Below are 21,044 nucleotides of genomic sequence, written 5' to 3'. Positions count from 1 at the left end.
AATACAAAAATGTGACTCTCCTCTATTCTCTAGAGTCATTACACACAGAGTGATCTATGTCACGGGTTTATTTCTGGTAATGTTGATGATTATGGCTTACAGCCAATGAGAACCCAAAAGTCATTATCTCAGGAAATTAGAATAATTAACAATAAACCCCTGTAAAGGCTCCTAAGTGTTTATAAAGGTCCCTTAGTCTGTTTCAGTAGCTCCACAATCATGGGGAAGACTGCTGACCTGACAGATGTCCAGAAGGCCGTCACTGACACACTCCACAAGGAGGGGAAGCCACAAAAGGTCATTGCTAAAGAAGCCGGCTGTTCACAGAGCGCTGTGTCCAAGAATATTAATGGAAAGTGGAGTGGAAGGAAAAAGTGTGGTAGATAAAGGTGCACAAGCCGCCGGGATAACCGCAGCCTGGAAAGGATTGTTAAGAAAAGGCCATTCAGTAATGTGGGGAGATTCACAAGGAGTGGACTGCTGCTGGAGTCATTGCTTCACACCACACACAGACGTGTCCAGGACATGGGCCACAAGTGTCACATTCCTTGTGTCAGCCACTCATGACCAATAGACAACGCCAGAAGCGTCTTACCTGGGGCAAGGAGAAGAAGAGCCGGACTGTGGTCAGTGGTCCCAGAGTCTGGAGGAAGAGTGGAGAGGCCACAATCCAAGCTGCTGGAGGTCCAGTGTGAAGTCTCCACCATCAGTGATGGTTTGAGGAGCCATGTCATCTGCTGGTGTAGGTCCACTGTGTTTTATCAAGACCAAAGTCAGCGCAGCCGTCTACCAGGACATGTTAGAGCTCTTCATGCTTCCCTCTGCCGACAAGCTTTATGGAGATGAAAATGTCATTCTCCAGCAGGACTTGGCCCCTGTCCACACTGCCAAAAGTACCAACACCTGGTGTACACACAACAGTATCACTGGGCTTGATTGGCAGCAAACTCGCCTGACCTTAACCCCATAGAGATCTATGGAGTATTGTCAAGAGGATGATGAGAGACACCAGACCCCACAATGCAGATGAGCTGAAGGCTGCTATCAAAGCAACCTGGGCTTCCATAACCTCTCAGCAGTGCCACAGGCTGATCGCCTCCAAGCCACGCCGCATTGATGCAGTAATTGATGCAGAAGGAGCCCTGACCAAGTATTGAGGGCATTTACTGATCAGACATTTCAGGAGGACATCATTTCAGATTTTACAATCATTTTTCAGGCTGGTGTTATACAGTATTCTAATTTCCTGAGATAATGACTTTTGGGTTCTCATTGGCTGTAAGCCATAATCCTCACCATTACCAGAAATAAACACGTGACATAGATCACTCTGTGTGTAATGACTCTCTAGAAAAGAGGAGAGTCACTGTCTGTATTGGAGAACTGAAATAAATTCACTTTTTGATTCTAACTTTGTGAGACGCCCCTCTATGTGAATGAGTTCTGGGGAATGAGCGCATGGCACGATATGCTGCTGTTGCACATGTTTTTTTTTCGTGGTGTAAATTACATATCTACTGTATCTTCACTGTAAAAAATTGAGTTGGAAAGTTTGTATGTCCTAGGAATATAAACATTTGTCAGACTGGTCTGATTTCCCAGACAATTTTCCTCCCACTCCATGTAATAAAAAAACCCAGAGATAACATATATATAGCAAGAACAATGTCAAGAAGATCACCGGAATGATCACACAGATCCAACCGCTGTTACCAATTTGCCAGTGAACAACACTCCGCTGCCTCCAATCGCCAGGGCAATTACGAAATCGACTGATAAGTGATGGACGAGGCCGTGACTGTTTTCACTACTAGGCATATACACCTCCAATTCCAACACATGGAATATATACATATATACACTATACACACACTGATACACTCACTGTCAAGCTCCACAATAACAAAAGGGACTTGTTGCCACTACAAGTCTTTTATATACGCCGACTGGACCCCCGTTACAGGTAGTGCATGGCTTAAGAGGTGCGGTTTTCAGAGCAAGAGGAGCAGAGTTAACAAATTTTAAATATTTAGTCCAAAAAGTAGGCAGTGTTTATAAAAATTTACATAAGATGTTACAAAATGGACAAAACAATACAGTATATACAATTACATGAAATGCAAAGGGTAAATCGAAGACATGTACTAAACCTGGTATCGCAAGGATGGCTCTGGCTTTTATGAAGGGGAGCCCTTCATTATAGACAGAATTGCAGTGAACTCTGTCTCCCAGGACTGACAAACATTATAGATTTGTAATTGCTTTTATTAACACGTTACTTCCACATACCTCTCCTCTGGTGACGCATAACAGGGCTGGTCAGGGATGTGGTTAGTTCTTCTTTTTTTAGAAAAATGTAGGATCCCAAACTTCTCTGATATCTTGGCCCCTGGAGGTCTCAGGCAGGAGATATTACTGTCATGTTTGTTATCACTATGCTATCTATCCACGGAGAGGAATCATGGCATATGGATGATCATGTCTCTGCCCGATATTCATATGGAAGTGTTACTGCCCAGTGATGTAACACAATGTGTTACAATCGCCACTTCATCACAACTCTAAAAATATGACTTTCAGAACTGTAGAACCCTGGGTGTTAGGAGCTGACATCAGTCTGTTTGCAGTTCCATGCAGTTAGGAATCCAAAGGGCCATAAATCTGTCACTTCCCATTTCCTTAGGCAAGCTGGTGGCTGGAATTCGTGTCTGTGATCTTTCAGATGACCAACTTTAATTACCTGCTTGCAGGAGGGAGAGGAAGGGGGTCTCAGCCACAGTTAAGGGTCGTCTGGAGGACATGAAATCAGACTTCGCTCAATTCAATCAATACTTCAATGTTAAACTCCATAGATTTTACAATTATTACTATAACACCTCTCCCTTTTAGAGATGGCATAAGACACGGATTTACAGATAGTCTCCCAAGACCATCTCCTCGGTGGAACAGCCTGTCAGCGTTGCCAAGTTCGCAACTCTTCTTGTGCTGAATGGTAAAATCGTACCGTTATACAGCCAAGCTCCACCGCAGTAGTTTACCGATGCAGTCAGCTGAGAGGGTTGTGGTTAGTCACTATTGTGAAGCTGCGCCTGTATAGGTAGGGCTGCAACTTCCACAGGGCCCACAATATGGCGAGATAGCCCTTCTCCACAGAGGTGTAGGCCACTTCCTGGGGTAAGAGCTTGCGGCTGAAGAACATCACCGGATGCTCTTCCCACTACGCTTCCCTGGCTGAGCAATGCACCCAGACCAAGTGCATTGGCTTCTGTTTGGACTACAAACCACTGATTGAAGTCCGGGGCATGTAGAACTAGGAAACTGGCAAGGGCAGCTTTCAGTGCTGTGAAGGACCCCTCAAAGTCAGTCATCCAGTCCATTATTTGTGGTAGCTTCTTTTTGGTGAGGTCCATCAGAGGCTTAGCAAGGGTATTATAGGATATTATGTGCTTTTTGGTCCAGGGGTAGGCCAGGAGATGAACACATCATCCTTCCTGGACTCTGGCTTCAGAGTTCCACCACTCACTTGGTGTCTGAAGAACTGCGCCTGTCTTTGACATTTTCTGGGCTTTAGAGTTAAACTAGAGCCTCAGATCCGCCAGAGAACCTGCTCCAGGTGTTCCTCCCAGGAGGGACTGAAGACAGCAATGTCGTCCAGGTGAGTAACAGCAAATCTATCTGGTCCCTTGAACAGCTGGTTGGCCAATTACTGGAAATTTGCAGGATCATTTGTCATGAAAAAAAAGCATGAGAAAGAATTCGTACAGTCCGAATGGGGTAATGAAAGCGGACCTCTCTGTGTCTCCTTGGACATAGGACTCTGCCAGTCCCCCCAACTCAGGTCCATGATTCTGAAATAATGGTCACCGGCTAAGCGATCCAGCAGCTCATCAATGCATGGCATTGGGTACGCATCAGGGGCTGTGATGGCATTTAGCATCCTGTAGTCCACACAGAACCGTGTTGTTGGGTCCTTTTTTAGGAACAGGATATCACGCGAGATCCATGCACTTTTGGATCACCCCCCAGGCATAACATTTAATCTATCTCCCTTTTGATGTCCTTTTGCACCTCTAGGGTGACACGGTACCCAGGTTGGTGGACTGGGGAGCAACTCCCTTTCTCTATCTGTTGGATAGCTAGCTGCGTCTTCCCTGGTACACCAATGGTCAGGCAGTAGCATAGCCACCAGGGGGCAGAGAGGGCCCCGCGCTCCGAGGGACCCACCCAGAGCTACGCTACTGTTGACTCTACGGGCGTGCACCGCACATCCATACAGTTAGAGTCACCCCGATCTGCTGCAGAGTTTATCTCCCTGCACAGCCACCTGGCCGCTGTAGGGCCTATTCTGGCACTGGGCTCCCCGTCCGTCATCGCAAGTTCAACTGTATTGACTGGATGCTATATTGGCTGGATGCTGATAGTTGAAAGCAATGATGGAGCATCACTTTCTCTCTCCCATCATTCCCCCTCTGCATTTGACGTCACTGACATAGACACTGATAGCGGGCACAATGACGTTATACTTGGCACCCACAGTCCTGAGATGTGCAGTCACTTGGAGCAGCAGAGGAATGAGGAGGAGAGGCAAGTATTGTATTTTTTTATGGGGAGTGCATTATACTATAGAGTCTGCCTATGGGGGGCTGCATTATACTATAGAGTCTGCCTATGGGGGGGGCTGCATTATACTATAAAATCTGCCAACGGGGGCTGCATTATACTATATAGTCTGCCTATGGGGGTGCATTATACTATATAGAGCCTGCCTATTGGGGGCTGCATTATACTATAGAGTCTGCCTATGGGGGGGCTGCATTATACTATAGAATCTGCCAATGGGGGCTGCATTATACTATATAGTCTGCCTATGGGGGTGCATTATACTATATAGAGTCTGCCTATGGGGGGGGTTGCATCATACTATAGAATCTGCCTATGGGGGTGCATTATACTATATAGAGTATGCCTATTGGGAGGCTGCATTATACTATAGAATCTGAGGATGGGTGTTATGGTGGCATGTTTGAAGGCAGAGGGGAAGGTACCAGAAGTTAGGGATAGGTTGAAGAGATGGGTTACGGCTGGAATGATCATGTTAGTGAGGTTGGGGAGCAGGTGGGAAGGGATGGGGTCAAGTGCACAGGTGGTGAGGCGTGATTTGGAAAGGAGATGAGGAAGCTCTCCTTCAGTGATGTTGGAGAGGAGGGAGGTTATTAGGGAAGGGCAGAGGTCTGGTATGTGGAGTGGTTGGGGTGGTGAAACTGTAAAGGTTTGCCTTGTTTGGTCAATCTTGTTTCTGAAGTAGGTGGCAAAGTCCTCAGCAGAGATGAGGGGAGTTGGAGGTGGCAGTGGTGGGCGGAGGAGAGAGTTGAATGTGCTGAACAGTTGTTTTGGGTTGTGGGATAATGAAGATACAAGGCTTGTGAAATAGGTCTGTTTAGCAGAGGTGAGGGCTGATTTAAAGGCAAGTGTAGCTTGTTTGAAAGCAGTGAAGTCGTCTGGCAGGCGTGTTTTCTTCCAACGCCGCTCCATGACCCATTATACTATATAGAGTCTGCCTATGGGGGGCTGCACTATACTATAGAGTCTGCCTATGGGGGGCTGCACTATACTATAGAGTCTGCCTATCGAGGTCCATTATACAATAGAGTCTGCATATGGTGGGCTTCATTATACTATAGAGTCTGCCTATGGGGGTGCACTATACTATATAGAGTCTGCCTAAGGGGGAGCATTATACTATATAGTCTACCTATGTCAGTGCATTATACTATAGTCTGCTTATGGGGAGTGCATTATACTATATAGAGTCTGCCTCTGAGGAGTGCATTATATTATATTTAGGCCTATGAGGAGTACATTATGCTATAGAAAGCCTACTGGGAGTGCATTATACTATATAGAGTCTGCCTATCGGGAGTATATTATACTGTATAGAGTCTGCTTATGGAGGGGTGCATTATACTATAGAGTCTGCCTATGGGGAGTGCATTATACTATATAGAGGCCTATGTGGAGTACAATATACTGTTGAAGCCTATGGGGGTGCATTATACTATAGTCTGTCTATGGGGAGTGCATTATACTACGTAGAGTCTGCCTATGGGGAGTGCATTATACTATATAGAGGCATATGTGGAGTATAATATACTGTAGAAGCCTATGGGGGTGCATTATACAAGATATATAGGGCTGCATTATAGAGTCTGCCTATGAGGGTGCATTATACTATAGTCTGTCTATGGGGAGTGCATTATACTATGTAGAGTCTGCCTATGGGGAGTGCATTATACTATATAGAATCTGACTATGGGGAGTGCATTATACTGTATAGAGTCTGCCTATGAGGAGTGCATTATATTATGGAGTCTCTCTGTGGGGAGTGCATTATACTATATAGAGGCCTATGGGGAGTGCATTGTACTATGCAGAGCCTGAATTTAGGGAATGCATTATACTGTATAGAGTCTGCATGAGGAGTGCAATATACTATATAGAGCCTGATTATAGGAGTGCATTATACTATATATAGGCCTATGAGGAGTGCATTATACTATATAGAGTCTGCTTATGGTGGGTGCATTAAAGAATATAGTGTGCCTATGGGGAGTGTATTATACAAAACCTGCCTATGGGAGTGTATTATACTATGTATAGGCCTATGGGGAGTGCATTATATTATATAAAGCCTGCCTATGGGAGGGCATTATACTATATAGAGGCATATGGGGAGTGCATTATATTATATAAAGCCTGCCTATGGGAGTGCATTATACTATATATAGGCCTATGAGTAGTGCTTTATACAATAGAGTTTGCCTATGGGGAGTGCATTATACTATATATGGGCCTATAGGGAGTACATTATACTATGGAGTCTGCCTATGGGAATGCATTATACAAAATATAGAGTTTGCCTATGGGGAGAGCATTATACTATATATAGAGACCTATGGGGAGTGCATTATACTATATAAAATCTGCCTATGAAGAATGCATTATACTATATAGAGTGCCTATGGGGAGTGCATTATACTATATAGAGTCTGTCTATTGGGAGTGCATTAGACTATACAGAGTCTGTCTACGGGGAGCGCAATGCACTATATAGAGGCCTTTGAGGAGTGCATTATACTATATAGAGGCCTATGGTGAGTCTATTATGCTTTGCACAGTCTGCCTATGGGGAGTGCATTATAATACATATAGGCCTAAGAGGGGGGAACATTAAACTACAGAAACCTGAGGGTGCATTATACTATATGGAGTTTGCCTATTGGGAGTGCATTATACTACAGAGTCTTTAGATGTGCGTGCCTTATACAATATAGAATCTGCCTATGAGGAGTGCATTATACTATATAAAGTCTGCCTATGTGGAGTGCACTATACTATGTATAGGCATATGGGGAGTGCATTATACTATATAGAGCCTGTCTATGGGAGTGCATTATGTCATATAGAGACCTATGGGGAGTACATTATACTAAAGAAGCCTATGGGGTGCATTATGTTATATGGAGTCTACCTATGGGGAGTGCATTATACTATATAGAGGTCTATGGTGAGTGCATTATACTATATACAGTCTGCCTATTGGGAGTGCACTGTACTATATATAGGCCTACGAGGAGTGCATTATACTATATGCAGTTTGCCTATGGGGAGTGCATTATACTACATACAGTCTGTCTGTGGGGAGTGCACTATACTGTAGATAGGTCTATGGGGAGTACATAGAATTATAGAATGGAAGAGTTGGAAGGGACCTCCTGGGCCATCTGTCCAACCTCCTGCTCATAGCAGGATTCACTAAATTATGCCACACAGATGTCTGTCCAGTCTCCGTGTGAAGACTTCTATTCAAGGAGAACTCACCACCTCTCGTGGCCGCCTGTTCCACTCATTGATCACCCTCACTGTCAGCCTTCTAATATCTAATCTGTGTCTCCTCCCATTCAGTTTCATCCCATTGCTTCTAGTCTTTCCTTGTGCAAATGAGAATAAAGTTGATCCTTCTACAATGTGACAGCCCTTGAGATATTTGTAGACAGCTATTAAGTCTCCTCTCAGTCTTCTCTTTTGCAAACTAAACATTCCCAAATCCTGCAACCTTTCCTCATAAGACAGGGTTTGCAGACCGGTCACCATTCTGCTCGCTCTTATCTGAACTTGCTCCAGTTTGTTGATGTCTTTTTTATAATGTGGCGCCCAAAACTGGACACAATATTCCAGATGAGGTCTGACCAAAGAGGAGTAGAGGGAAATAATGACTTCACGTGATCTAGACTGTATGCTTCTGTTAATACATCCTAGAATTGCATTTGCCTTTTTTGCTGCTGCATCACACTGTTGACTCATATTCAGTCTGTGATCTATTAGTATACCCAAGTCTTTTTCACATGTGCTGTCACTTAGCCCTATTCCTCCCATTCTGTATATGCTTTTTTCATTTTTATTGCCCAGATGTAGTACTTTGCATTTCTCCCTGTTAAAAACCATTCTGTTAGTTGCTGCCCACTGCTCCAGTTTATTTATATCTTTTTGAATCCTCTCTCTCTCTTCTCTAGTATTAGCTATCCCTCCTAGCTTTGTGTCATCAGCAAATTTAATCAGTTTACCCTCAATTCCTTCATCTAAATCGTTGATAAAGATGTTGAACAATACAGGGCCCAGGACAGAGCACGGACCTTTTCCGGATCCATCCAGAAACCCGAAGATGACAACAGGTACCGCAAAAACTGCACCTCCTGAACGGCGAAAACACATTTTTCTTGCTTGGCATATAGTTTGTTATCCCTTAATATTTGCAGCACCTGTTTCACATACCCCCGATGTGTCTCAAAATCCAGTGAGTAAACCAAAATATCATCCAGATAGACCACCACAAACCCGCCCACCAAATAATGGAGATATACAGTGGGGGCGGAAAGTCTTCAGACTCCTTTACATTTTTCACTCTTTGTTGCATTGCAGCCATTTGGTAAATTCAGAAGTTCATTTTTCCTCATTAATGTGCACTCTGCACCCCATCTTGACTGAAAAACAGAAATGTAGAAATTTTTGCAAATGTATTAAAAAAGAAAAACTGAAATCTCCCATGGTCATAAGTATTCAGCCCCTTTGCTCAGACACTCATATGTAAGTCACCTGCTGTCCATTTCCTTGTGATCCTCCCGGAGATGGTTCTACTCCTTCATTGGAGTCCAGCTGTGTGTAATGTAACAATGACCGAGGTGCCGATCCCACAGGACTTGTCTGCACCTCTGGATGACTAGACAGCTATAACGTCCACACCCAGCCAGTATTCACCTCTATTTGCCATTGGTTTTATATGGGGTCCTCCTCATCCTTCTCCTACAGCGCCTCGTCCACCTCCTCCTGCACTTGGACTTGTTCCTCCTGGTTCAAGATTCTTATTTTGTACTTCTGCTCCGCGTAGCGTAGGGACAGGACACAGCTGTAGGGAGGAACAGAGTTCAGTTTTGTGTGTGCATAGTTTTGCAAAAACCCTCTATGTGTACTGTGCACCCGTCTCTGTGATAGCACCACGCGAACCCAACACTTTTGAGAGTCTCCGAGTCGCTGGGAGTGATGTGGTGTAAACATATTTTTCTACTCTTAGGCAAACATAACTGTGTTAGTACTGTGCCAAAAGGCGCCTGTGTGTATTTTTGAACCCAAGTCGGTGGGAGTAGTTTGCCAAAAGGTGCCTGTGTGCATTCTGTGACCCTGCCTGTGGGGGGAACTGTGGACCATTGTCTGGGGGGGAAATGTGGAAACATGCTCTGTGGACTGTTGGGAGTAAGCCTCACTGTGGACACCCAGCGCAATCCAAGATCGTACTACAAGCTTTTCATTGGTGGCTTTTGTAACATGGTGGAGCAGACATTTTGGAGCTGTGGGGGTACTCCGCCCTATGGTCTGTGGGTGCCAGTTTTACCTGGTCTGACAGTAGCTATCCTCAGTCTCTGTGAGGGCACTGGTAAAATGTTGACAGAGCCCCTTTAAGTCATTCCCTATCCACATTTGTTTGCAGGGCAAGTGTCCTGCGCTTACCCTGATTAAGCTCCCTTTTGCAGCCCCCCACCCCTCTTTATGTCCATTTTACTTTGGGTCCACATTGACTTCTATCGGGGTCAGGTCCAGGGTCAAGTTCGAGGTGAAGTAAGGGCCTGAACACACCTTTTTACTGTATGTTCGGTGAACCCGAACATCCCTGGGTTTGCTCACCTCTAATAGAGACACAACTGTACATAGCCGTGATGTTCTATGTCCCTGTATTCTAGAAGGAAAATAAAAAAGTCAGATTTTTTTCTTCCTATGAAATTGCTAAAAAATAATGAAAATCAATTACAATTGTCATTTTTGCTGCACTTTCAAAAATAAAAATAAACACATCAGAAAACAGAGATATTTGTAATCGTAACGACCTGCACAGCACAGCGATCAGGTTTATTATGGTGATCGTTAGATGGAGTAAAAAAATAGCGTGATTGAGGTTTTTTTTTCATTAAAACAAGAAAAAAATGCAATAAAAACGTAACTCTGGGGTCGTGTTCACACGCAGTGGAAATGCTGCTTTTCTTAATGCATTTTTAGGGATATTTTATGCGTTTTGGTGGAGATGTGAAGCCACGTGTTTAATGCTTTTTTAAATGTGTAGAAAAGCTTTGATTATTTGCTTAAAAAATGCAAAAGCGTGGGTTTTTTACATGTGTTTTTTCTTCAGGCTTCACAGTTTATAAACATTACATTAAGAGCAGAATTAAAGCCTTTTTGTCATGTAAAAAACACTTAAAAACGCAGATTCGCATCTGTACTAAAAATGCATCAAATAAGGGGAAAAAGGCATAAAAAAAACTGCAAAAATCAGAGAAGATTGTTATTTTGTAGTTTGGTGTGGCTCCTGTAGCATTTATGCTACGCGTGAACGCGGCCTACAGAGACCAACAAGGCAGAAGTAGCCACTGTCAGAGATTGATTTAAAAAGGGCGACCGGCAGAGAGTGTGCGGAGCGGCGCTCACCAGCCCCTCATAACGCAATCACGGGGGGCCGATGGGTCACCATAGTAAATGGGAGCCTGCTGCCATCACCGCCATCTTAGTACTCATCTATAGGCTTAGGGCAGAGCGCCAGACGAGACTGCAATTTTACACACTATATACACTAAATCAAAGGAGGCGCACAGGTCAAAAGCACTAAAAAAAACTCACCAAAGAATTTAAAAAAGTTTAAAAGATATCAAAGTTTAAATCACCTTCCCCCTATCCCCAACTGTGTAATAAAGAAACAATAATAAGTCGCGCACTTGGTGTCACCGTCTCCAGAAAAGTCCCATCTATCAAAACAAAAAATGTCATAAAACAGAAGCTGAAACGCAGAAACCAATCCTAACAGCAGAGCTGCAGGTCACGAATGTCCAAGGGGCCCCCAAGATACAGCAACAGTCATGGGGGTATCTGGTGTTTGCCCCCCAGTGCCGGCCACAGTTCAGACCTCACACTGCTCCACGGACGGGAAAAAGACAAAACTGCTGCACAAACTTCTCTCTTCTACAAGTTTCAGAATTTTTTTCCACTGCGAAAATATAAAATTTTTTTTCCAAGTTTAGTGTCCGTGTGATCCACTGACCGGAGCATCGCAAAAACAAAACCTAACAAACCGGAAAGAATTACAGTAATTTTACCCATTTGGAAATATTTCCCGTTTTTTAATCACAAAAATCGTTGGGTCCGGAGAGGTTAAACTCTAATGTCCACAACCTGATCCCATAGTGATCCATGCGGCTCTTGCCACACGGCTGCCGGTGCCACTGAGGCATTCCGATATCACATCCAACGCCCTTCTATGGCACCAAGTTACAAATGTTTGGATACAGAAACATCAGCGCTGGGAAATAGTCACAAGACGGTGAGTCACAGACAAGGTGTCCACATGGGCCATCCTGAGACTGTTCAGAGAACTATTGAACCCAGCAAGATACCATCATCCTGCTTCATATCTGCACCCATAATGGAGCCAGGCGGAATAAGAGGAAGAGACCCGCCAGGTAGCCAGGGGAAATCCAACAGACATCATGTCAGCAGAATAGTGACTGGAGTCGCACGCAGGACCGGTGAGGGGCTGACATACCATTGGTGCCTTATGCAGCCATGCAGGGGTCACAAGAGGTCAGGGAGCCCATTTCTACCTCCAAAGCAGATGGAATTATGTATTAGGATGGGCTCTTGGATAGCAGAGGGCCCATATCATGTCCTTGCACATGGGCCCCTTCTACCTGTGTCCCCCTTGTAATAACATTGTATTAGTTTGGTGTTGATAGTCAGGTTGTTAATTCCACATTTACTGCTGTCATTTAGGATAATTGTATAAATGGCGACAGAGAAAGAGATCAGCGAACTCAACAATCTGAACATCAGTACAACCACCCAGGATGGGACCATCCCAGCCCCTCAGAAGAAGGGCCCGTCCTGCTGCTCTTCACTAAAGGTAACACCATTTTCATGTCTGGGTATAACCGGTAGGTGATGGATAGAATGGACCCTCTTAGGAATCAGACTTTACCCCGGTCTGGCTGGATATTTGCAGAAGATAAGAGTATTAACAAAGAGCGGTGAAGGGTCAATACTTCAAAGAAACAATTCTCTCAGCAAATGTCACTATTTACAAACAGGGTGATAGAGGAATGGACAAAAAAATAGAAAACTCAAACCCCAGAATCCTACACATCTGCCTACATATGTCCTACATCCTCTTACAGATGTCCTCCACCTCCGAAATATGTCCTACATTATTCTACATATGTCCTACATCGTCTTACAGATGTCCTCCACCTCCGAAAGATGTCCTACATTATTCTACATATGTCTCACACCCTCTTACAGATGTCCTCCACCTCCGAAAGATGTCCTACATTATTCTACATATGTCCTACATCGTCTTACAGATGTCCTCCACCTCCGAAAGATGTCCTACATTATTCTACATATGTCTTACACCCTCTTACAGATGTCCTCCACCTCCGAAATATGTCCTACATTATTCTACATATGTCCTACATCCTCTTACAGATGTCCTCCACCTCCGAAATATGTCCTACATTATTCTACATATGTCTTACACCCTCTTACAGATGTCCTCCACCTCCGAAAGATGTCCTACATTATTCTACATATGTCTTACACCCTCTTACAGATGTCCTCCACCTCCGAAATATGTCCTACATTATTCTACATATGTCCTACATCCTCTTACAGATGTCCTCCACCTCCGAAATATGTCCTACATTATTCTACATATGTCTTACACCCTCTTACAGATGTCCTCCACCTCCGAAATATGTCCTACATTATTCTACATATGTCCTACATCCTCTTACAGATGTCCTCCACCTCCGAAATATGTCCTACATTATTCTACATATGTCCTTCATCGTCTTACAGATGTCCTCCACCTCCGAAAGATGTCCTACATTATTCTACATATGTCTCACACCCTCTTACAGATGTCCTCCACCTCCGAAAGATGTCCTACATTATTCTACATACTCTATGTCTTACACCCTCTTAATGATATCCTACACCTCTTACAGATGTCTTACACCTCAGAAAGATGTCTGTCATCTTTCTACATATGTCCTACACCCTGTACAGATGTCATACATCCTCCTGCAGATGTCCTACACCTCCTGCTGATGTAATACATCCTCCTACAGATGTCCTACATCCTTCTACAGATGTCCTAAACCCCCTACAGATGTCCTACGTCCCCCTACACATGTGCTAAACCCCTATAGATGTTCTACACCTCCTGCAGGTGCACTACACCTTCTTACAGAGGTCATACATCATCCTACAGATATCACACATTCTCCTACAAATGTTCTACACCTCCTGCAGATGTCATACATTCTCTTGCAGATGCCATACACTCTCCTACAGTGGTCCTATATTCTCTTGCAGATGTACTACACCTTCCTAAAGAGGTCATACATCATCCCACAGATGTCATACACTGTCCTACAGCATCATACATCCTTCTGCAGACGTCATACGCTCTCCTACAGAGGTCCTAAGTTCTTCTACAAATGTACTACACCTTCCTCCAGAGGTCATACATCCTCCTGCAGATGTCATACACTCTCCTACAGAGGTCCTACGTTCTCCTACAGATGTACTACACCATCCTACAGAGGTCATACATCATCCTACAGATGTCATACACTCTCCTCCAGAGGTCATACATCCTCCTGCAGATGTCATACACTCTCCTACAGATGTTCTACATCCTCCTACAGATGTCCTATACATCATACAGATGTCATACACTCTCCTACAGAAGTCATATATTTTCCTACAGATGTCATACACTCTCCTAGAGATGTTCTTCGTCCTCCTACAGATGTCCTACACCTCCTACAGATTTCATACATTCTCCTGAAAATGTCATACTCTCTCCTACAGAGGTCCTACGTTCTCCTACAGATGTCATACACTGTCCTACAGGGTCATACATCCTCCTTGAGATGTCCTACATCCTCCTGCAGACGTCATACGCTCTCCTACAGAGGTCCTGCGTTCTCCTACAGATGTACTACACCTTCCTACAGAGGTCATACATCCTCCTACAGAAGTCCTATACATCATACAGATGTTACACACTCTCCTACAGAGCCCATACATCCTCCTACAGATGTCCTACACCTCATACAGATATCCTAAACCCTCTACAGATGTCCTACACCCTCCAGCATACTGTATATTGCAAACTCCCATTGATTCTACACCAAAAAATAATCTACACTCCTTCAATCATTCCGGCAGAATTCCCACGCCACCTCCATAAATCAGAACAGCATCTTCAATGTATACTGCCCAGTGCTTATTGTTATCATGTATGTCACTGTTCTATCACTCCTCCTCTTCAGATTCCTGCTCATCCACCTCAGCCCCTCCACCTAATCACCCTCCCATCCTCCTCAGCTTCCCTTTAAATCCTTCTCCTACTCCTCCTCTGCATCACTCCCTCATTTTCCTCCTCAGCATTTTCCCATACTACTCCTCTCCTCATCATCATTCTCCTCTCATCTTCCGCATCCTCTTCATATCAGCTTCTTCATCCTCACCCTCCTACTCTCATCATCTTCCTCCTCCACATTATCCTCAACCTCATCTTCATCCTTATCACTCCATTCCCCATCATTTTCCTCTTCATCCTCCTCCTCTAATCCACCTCCTGATCCACTTTATCCTCTTCTTCCTCCTCTTGTAGTGCAGCGGGGTTGGTGCAGTGTGACAGATAGGCAGGGACCACAGGAAAGTTCAAAGCAAATGTCTTTTTTAGTCCAAAAGCTCGCACAAAGGAATAATGTCCTCCGGATCGCAGCGGGGTTACAGTAAACACAGTCCTGAACTCAGATCCCATTACCGTGGACAATGACACCACCGTGTCTTTTAGTCTTTTAGATGCGTCAGCCGCCTTGAGTTCCCTGGCTCGGTGTTAGCTCCTCACAGACCTGGGTTGCACAGAGTCACCTGCTCTGCAACTTGCAGACTCCACACTGACACACCCAACCCTTTGCTGCAGGGTTTTTTAATGAAATCTGTGGCCATGGCCAATTGTAAGACCCGGCCTGGAGGAAGCGGACCACCCACGACCACCCTGTAGTCCCCACTTAAAAAGAAAAGCCCTTAACGGGTTTTCCTGAACATTGCCTTGGCCAATAAGCTTGACTAGGTCCACACTTCCTTTTATTTTGTCTTGTGACTCACAGGCATCCTGCTGTGAATACAAGGCACTCCAGCGGGTCTAATGCGACTCCGTCCGCATCCTGGGGGACATATATCGACCCTCGCATATAATCCCACTCACTGCCTCGCACTATATTATCCTCATCCTCCTCTCTCTCACCTTCCTCCTCCTTCTCAATCTCCTAATCCCCCCAGCATCCTCCTTATCCTCTTCTCATCTGCCTTCTCCTTACTTTCCTCCTCTTTCTCATCCTATTTTCTCATCCTCTTCCTCCTCCATCTCATCCTCTTCCTCCTCATCTGTCTCTTCCTCATTCGCTTCATATTCCTCCTCATCCTTGACTTTTGATCCTCCTCTCTCATTTTCCTCCTCCCATCTTCCACTTCCACTAATCCAGCTCCTCATCCACTTTATCATCTTCTTCCTCTTATATATTTCCCTCATCCTTCTCTCTTTCACCTTCCTCCTCCTTGTCAATTTCCTAATCCTCCATCATCCTCCTTATCCTCTTCTCATCTGCCTTCTCCTCACTTTCCTCCTCATCTTTCTCATCCTATTCCTCCTCCCTCTCATCCTTATCCTCCTCCTCATCTGCCTCTTCCTCCTCCTCTTCATACTCCTCCTCATGATCATCTTCCTCCTTGTCTCCTGCAGTCTTTCCTGGTCGCTCTCAGCTTCAGTTACTTCGCAAAGGCCTACTCCGGGAGTTACATGAAGAGCTCGATCACGCAGATTGAGCGTCGCTTTGACATTTCCTCCTCCACGGTGGGGATGGTGGACAGCAGCTTCGAGTTTGGTAGGCATTGTCTCCTTGCTATTAATTTTTCGCCTGTGGCGCTCTATTGTTGCTCTCATGTTTCTCCTCCGTCCAGGGAACCTGCTGGTGATCGCCTTTGTCAGTTACTTTGGGGCGAAGTTCCACAGACCTCGGATCATCGCTGCCGGCTGCTTCTTGATGGCGTTGGGCAGTTTCCTGACAGCGATGCCACATTTCTTCATGGGGCCGTACGTAACGTGCCATCTCCCTGCAGTATGTCGTGAGCTGCGCTGACCAACATTGTCTCTTCACAGTTACAAATACGAAGTCACGAGGGCACACATGACTACACCCAACAACTCAACAGGCCCTGTCTACAGCATCTCGCCGTGTCTGGCCAACAGGACCCTGACCGAAGACATGAAAGCAGGTAAGAGGCTCGTCTCCGACTCCGGACCAACAAACGTCCAAAAAGGCTTCAAAACGTACTAGACAAGTATCAACTTCAGTAGAATGGTGACATTACAAAGGGAAGGGTTCACACATGGCGGCAACGCTGCTGAAGTGGTGTCTTCTGACAGTGGAGGTCACAGTACGGTCACCGCTGACCCACGCTCTCCACTAAGCGTCACAGACAAACCTAGACAAGACGACATATGAAGTGAGAGAGAACAAATTAGGAAAACGCTGCAGACTCTGCACCGCGGCCCGGGCTCATCACCGATGCCAACAATCTTCCCTGTGCGCTACGCTTCACTGCTACCTGTCACCACATGGAAGGCGACTGAGCACTGATGAGGAGCAAACAGTCAGCAACAGCGAAGTCTACACAGGACTGCCAGCATCGGCTGACACCGGGAGACAGTCCTACTGTAGAGGACAAAGTAGTAGCTGTCACCTGCAGTCCTATGTAACACCACAGATAACTCAGTGATAACCCTGAGTAAAGATAATGTAGATGTCACCTGCAGTCCTGTGTAACACCACAGATAACACAGTGATAACCCTGAGTACAGATAATGTAGTAGCTGTCACCTGCAGTCCTATGTAACACCACAGATAACACAGTGATAACCCTGAGTACAGATAATGTAGATGTCACCCGCAGTCCTATGTAACACCACAGATAACTCAGTGATAACCCTGAGTAAAGATAATGTAGATGTCACCTGCAGTCCTGTGTAACACCACAGATAACACAGTGATAACCCTGAGTACAGATAATGTAGTAGCTGTCACCTGCAGTCCTATGTAACACCACAGATAACTCAGTGATAACCCTGAGTAAAGATAATGTAGATGTCACCTGCAGTCCTGTGTAACACCACAGATAACACAGTGATAACCCTGAGTACAGATAATGTAGTAGATGTCACCTGCAGTCCTATGTAACACCACAGATAACTCAGTGATAACTCTCTGAGTAAAGATAATGTAGATGTCACCTGCAGTCCTGTGTAACACCACAGATAACTCAGTGATAACCCTGAGTACAGATAATGTAGATGTCACCTGCAGTCCTGTGTAACACCACAGATAACACAGTGATAACTCTCTGAGTACAGATAATGTAGTAGATGTCACCCACAGTCCTATGTAACACCACAGATTACACAGTGATAACTCTCTGAGTACAGATAATGTAGTAGATGTCACCTGCAGTCCTATGTAACACCACAGATAACACAGTGAAAACCCTGAGTAAAGATAATGTAGATGTCACCTGCAGTCCTGTGTAACACCACAGATAACACAGTGATAACCCTGAGTACAGATAATGTAGTAGATGTCACCTGCAGTCCTATGTAACACCACAGATAACTCAGTGATAACTCTCTGAGTAAAGATAATGTAGATGTCACCTGCAGTCCTGTGTAACACCACAGATAACACAGTGATAACTCTCTGAGTACAGATAACGTAGATGTCACCTGCAGTCCTGTGTAACACCACAGATAACTCAGTGATAACCCTGAGTACAGATAATGTAGATGTCACCTGCAGTCCTGTGTAACACCACAGATAACACAGTGATAACTCTCTGAGTACAGATAATGTAGTAGATGTCACCAGCAGTCCTGTGTAACACCACAGATAACACAGTGATAACTCTCTGAGTACAGATAATGTAGTAGATGTCACCCGCAGTCCTATGTAACACCACAGATTACACAGTGATAACTCTCTGAGTACAGATAATGTAGTAGATGTCACCTGCAGTCCTATGTAACACCACAGATAACACAGTGATAACTCTCTGAGTACAGATAATGTAGATGTCACCTGCAGTCCTGTGTAACACCACAGATAACTCAGTGATAACTCTCTGAGTAAAGATAATGTAGTAGATGTCACCAGCAGTCCTATGTAACACCACAGATAACACAGTGATAACTCTCTAGTACAGATAATGTAGTAGATGTCACCCGCAGTCCTATGTAACACCACAGATAACCCAGTGATATCTCTCTGAGTACAGATAATGTAGTAGATGTCACCTGCAGTCCTATGTAACACCACAGATAACTCAGTGATAACTCTCTGAGTAAAGATAATGTAGATGTCACCTGCAGTCCTATGTAACACCACAGATAACACAGTGATAACTCTCTGAGTACAGATAATGTAGTAGATGTCACCCGCAGTCCTATGTAACACCACAGATAACACAGTGATAACTCTCTGAGTACAGATAATGTAGATGTCACCTGCAGTCCTATGTAACACCACAGATAACACAGTGATAACTCTCTGAGTACAGATAATGTAGTAGATGTCACCAGCAGTCCTATGTAACACCACAGATAACACAGTGATAACTCTCTGAGTACAGATAATGTAGTAGATGTCACCTGCAGTCCTATGTAACACCACAGATAACACAGTGATAACTCTCTGAGTACAGATAATGTAGTAGATGTCACCTGCAGTCCTATGTAACACCACAGATAACACAGGGATAACTCTCTAGTACAGATAATGTAGTAGATGTCACCTGCAGTCCTATGTAACACCACAGATAACACAGTGATAACTCTCTGAGTACAGATAATGTAGTAGATGTCACCTGCAGTCCTATGTAACACCACAGATAACACAGTGATAACTCTCTGAGTACAGATAATGTAGTAGATGTCACCTGCAGTCCTATGTAACACCACAGATAACACAGTGATAACTCTCTGAGTACAGATAATGTAGTAGATGTCACCTGCAGTCCTATGTAACACCACAGATAACACAGGGATAACTCTCTAGTACAGATAATGTAGTAGATGTCACCAGCAGTCCTATGTAACACCACAGATAACACAGTGATAACTCTCTGAGTACAGATAATGTAGTAGATGTCACCTGCAGTCCTATGTAACACCACAGATAACACAGTGATAACTCTCTGAGTACAGATAATGTAGTAGATGTCACCTGCAGTCCTATGTAACACCACAGATAACACAGGGATAACTCTCTGAGTACAGATAATGTAGTAGATGTCACCTGCAGTCCTATCTAACACCACAGATAACACAGTGATAACTCTCTGAGTACAGATAATGTAGTAGATGTCACCTGCAGTCCTATGTAACACCACAGATAACTCAGTGATAACTCTCTGAGTAAAGATAATGTAGATGTCACCTGCAGTCCTATGTAACACCACAGAGAGCACAGTGATAACTCACCAAGTACAGATAATGTAGTAGATGTCACCTGCAGTCCTATGTAACACCACAGATAACTCAGTGATAACTCTCTGAGTAAAGATAATGTAGTAGATGTCACCAGCAGTCCTATGTAACACCACAGATAACACAGTGATAACTCTCTAGTACAGATAATGTAGTAGATGTCACCCGCAGTCCTATGTAACACCACAGATAACACAGTGATAACTCTCTGGGTACAGATAATGTAGTAGATGTCACCTGCAGTCCTATGTAACACCACAGATAACACAGTGATAACTCTCTGAGTACAGATAATGTAGTAGATGTCACCTGCAGTCCTATGTAACACCACAGATAACTCAGTGATAACTCTCTGAGTAAAGATAATGTAGATGTCACCTGCAGTCCTATGTAACACCACAGATAACACAGTGATAACTCTCTGAGTACAGATAATGTAGTAGATGTCACCCGCAGTCCTATGTAACACCACAGATAACTCAGTGATAACTCTATGAGTAAAGATAATGTAGTAGATGTCACCAGCAGTCCTATGTAACACCACAGATAACACAGTGATAACTCTCTAGTACAGATAATGTAGTAGATGTCACCCGCAGTCCTATGTAACACCACAGATAACACAGTGATAACTCTCTGGGTACAGATAATGTAGTAGATGTCACCTGCAGTCCTATGTAACACCACAGATAACACAGTGATAACTCTCTGAGTACAGATAATGTAGTAGATGTCACCTGCAGTCCTATGTAACACCACAGATAACTCAGTGATAACTCTCTGAGTAAAGATAATGTAGATGTCACCTGCAGTCCTATGTAACACCACAGATAACACAGTGATA

At 44.3% G+C, this 21,044-nt stretch overlaps 1 protein-coding gene across 3 annotated transcripts in view; it reads left to right on the top strand.

Annotated features, from left to right (window-relative positions):
* The window catches only part of LOC141075022 (solute carrier organic anion transporter family member 1C1-like), a 139,269-nt gene that overhangs the window by 50,102 nt on the left and 68,123 nt on the right, over positions 1-21,044 (top strand). For all 3 annotated transcript variants that reach the window (XM_073562341.1, XM_073562342.1, XM_073562343.1), the window contains exons 2-5: positions 12,364-12,493; positions 16,409-16,550; positions 16,627-16,759; positions 16,826-16,941. In XM_073562341.1, the coding sequence (XP_073418442.1) occupies positions 12,377-12,493; positions 16,409-16,550; positions 16,627-16,759; positions 16,826-16,941 (508 nt within the window). In that variant the 5' untranslated portion in view covers positions 12,364-12,376. The remainder of the gene's footprint in view (positions 1-12,363; positions 12,494-16,408; positions 16,551-16,626; positions 16,760-16,825; positions 16,942-21,044) is intronic.

This window comes from Dendrobates tinctorius, unplaced genomic scaffold, assembly GCF_039654945.1.
Source record: "Dendrobates tinctorius isolate UK_male_01 unplaced genomic scaffold, ASM3965494v1 ptg000348l, whole genome shotgun sequence".
Classification (NCBI taxonomy): Eukaryota; Metazoa; Chordata; class Amphibia; order Anura; family Dendrobatidae; genus Dendrobates; species Dendrobates tinctorius.
The sequence above is the reverse complement of the archived record's forward strand: the minus strand, read 5'-3'. Positions and strand labels throughout refer to the sequence as shown.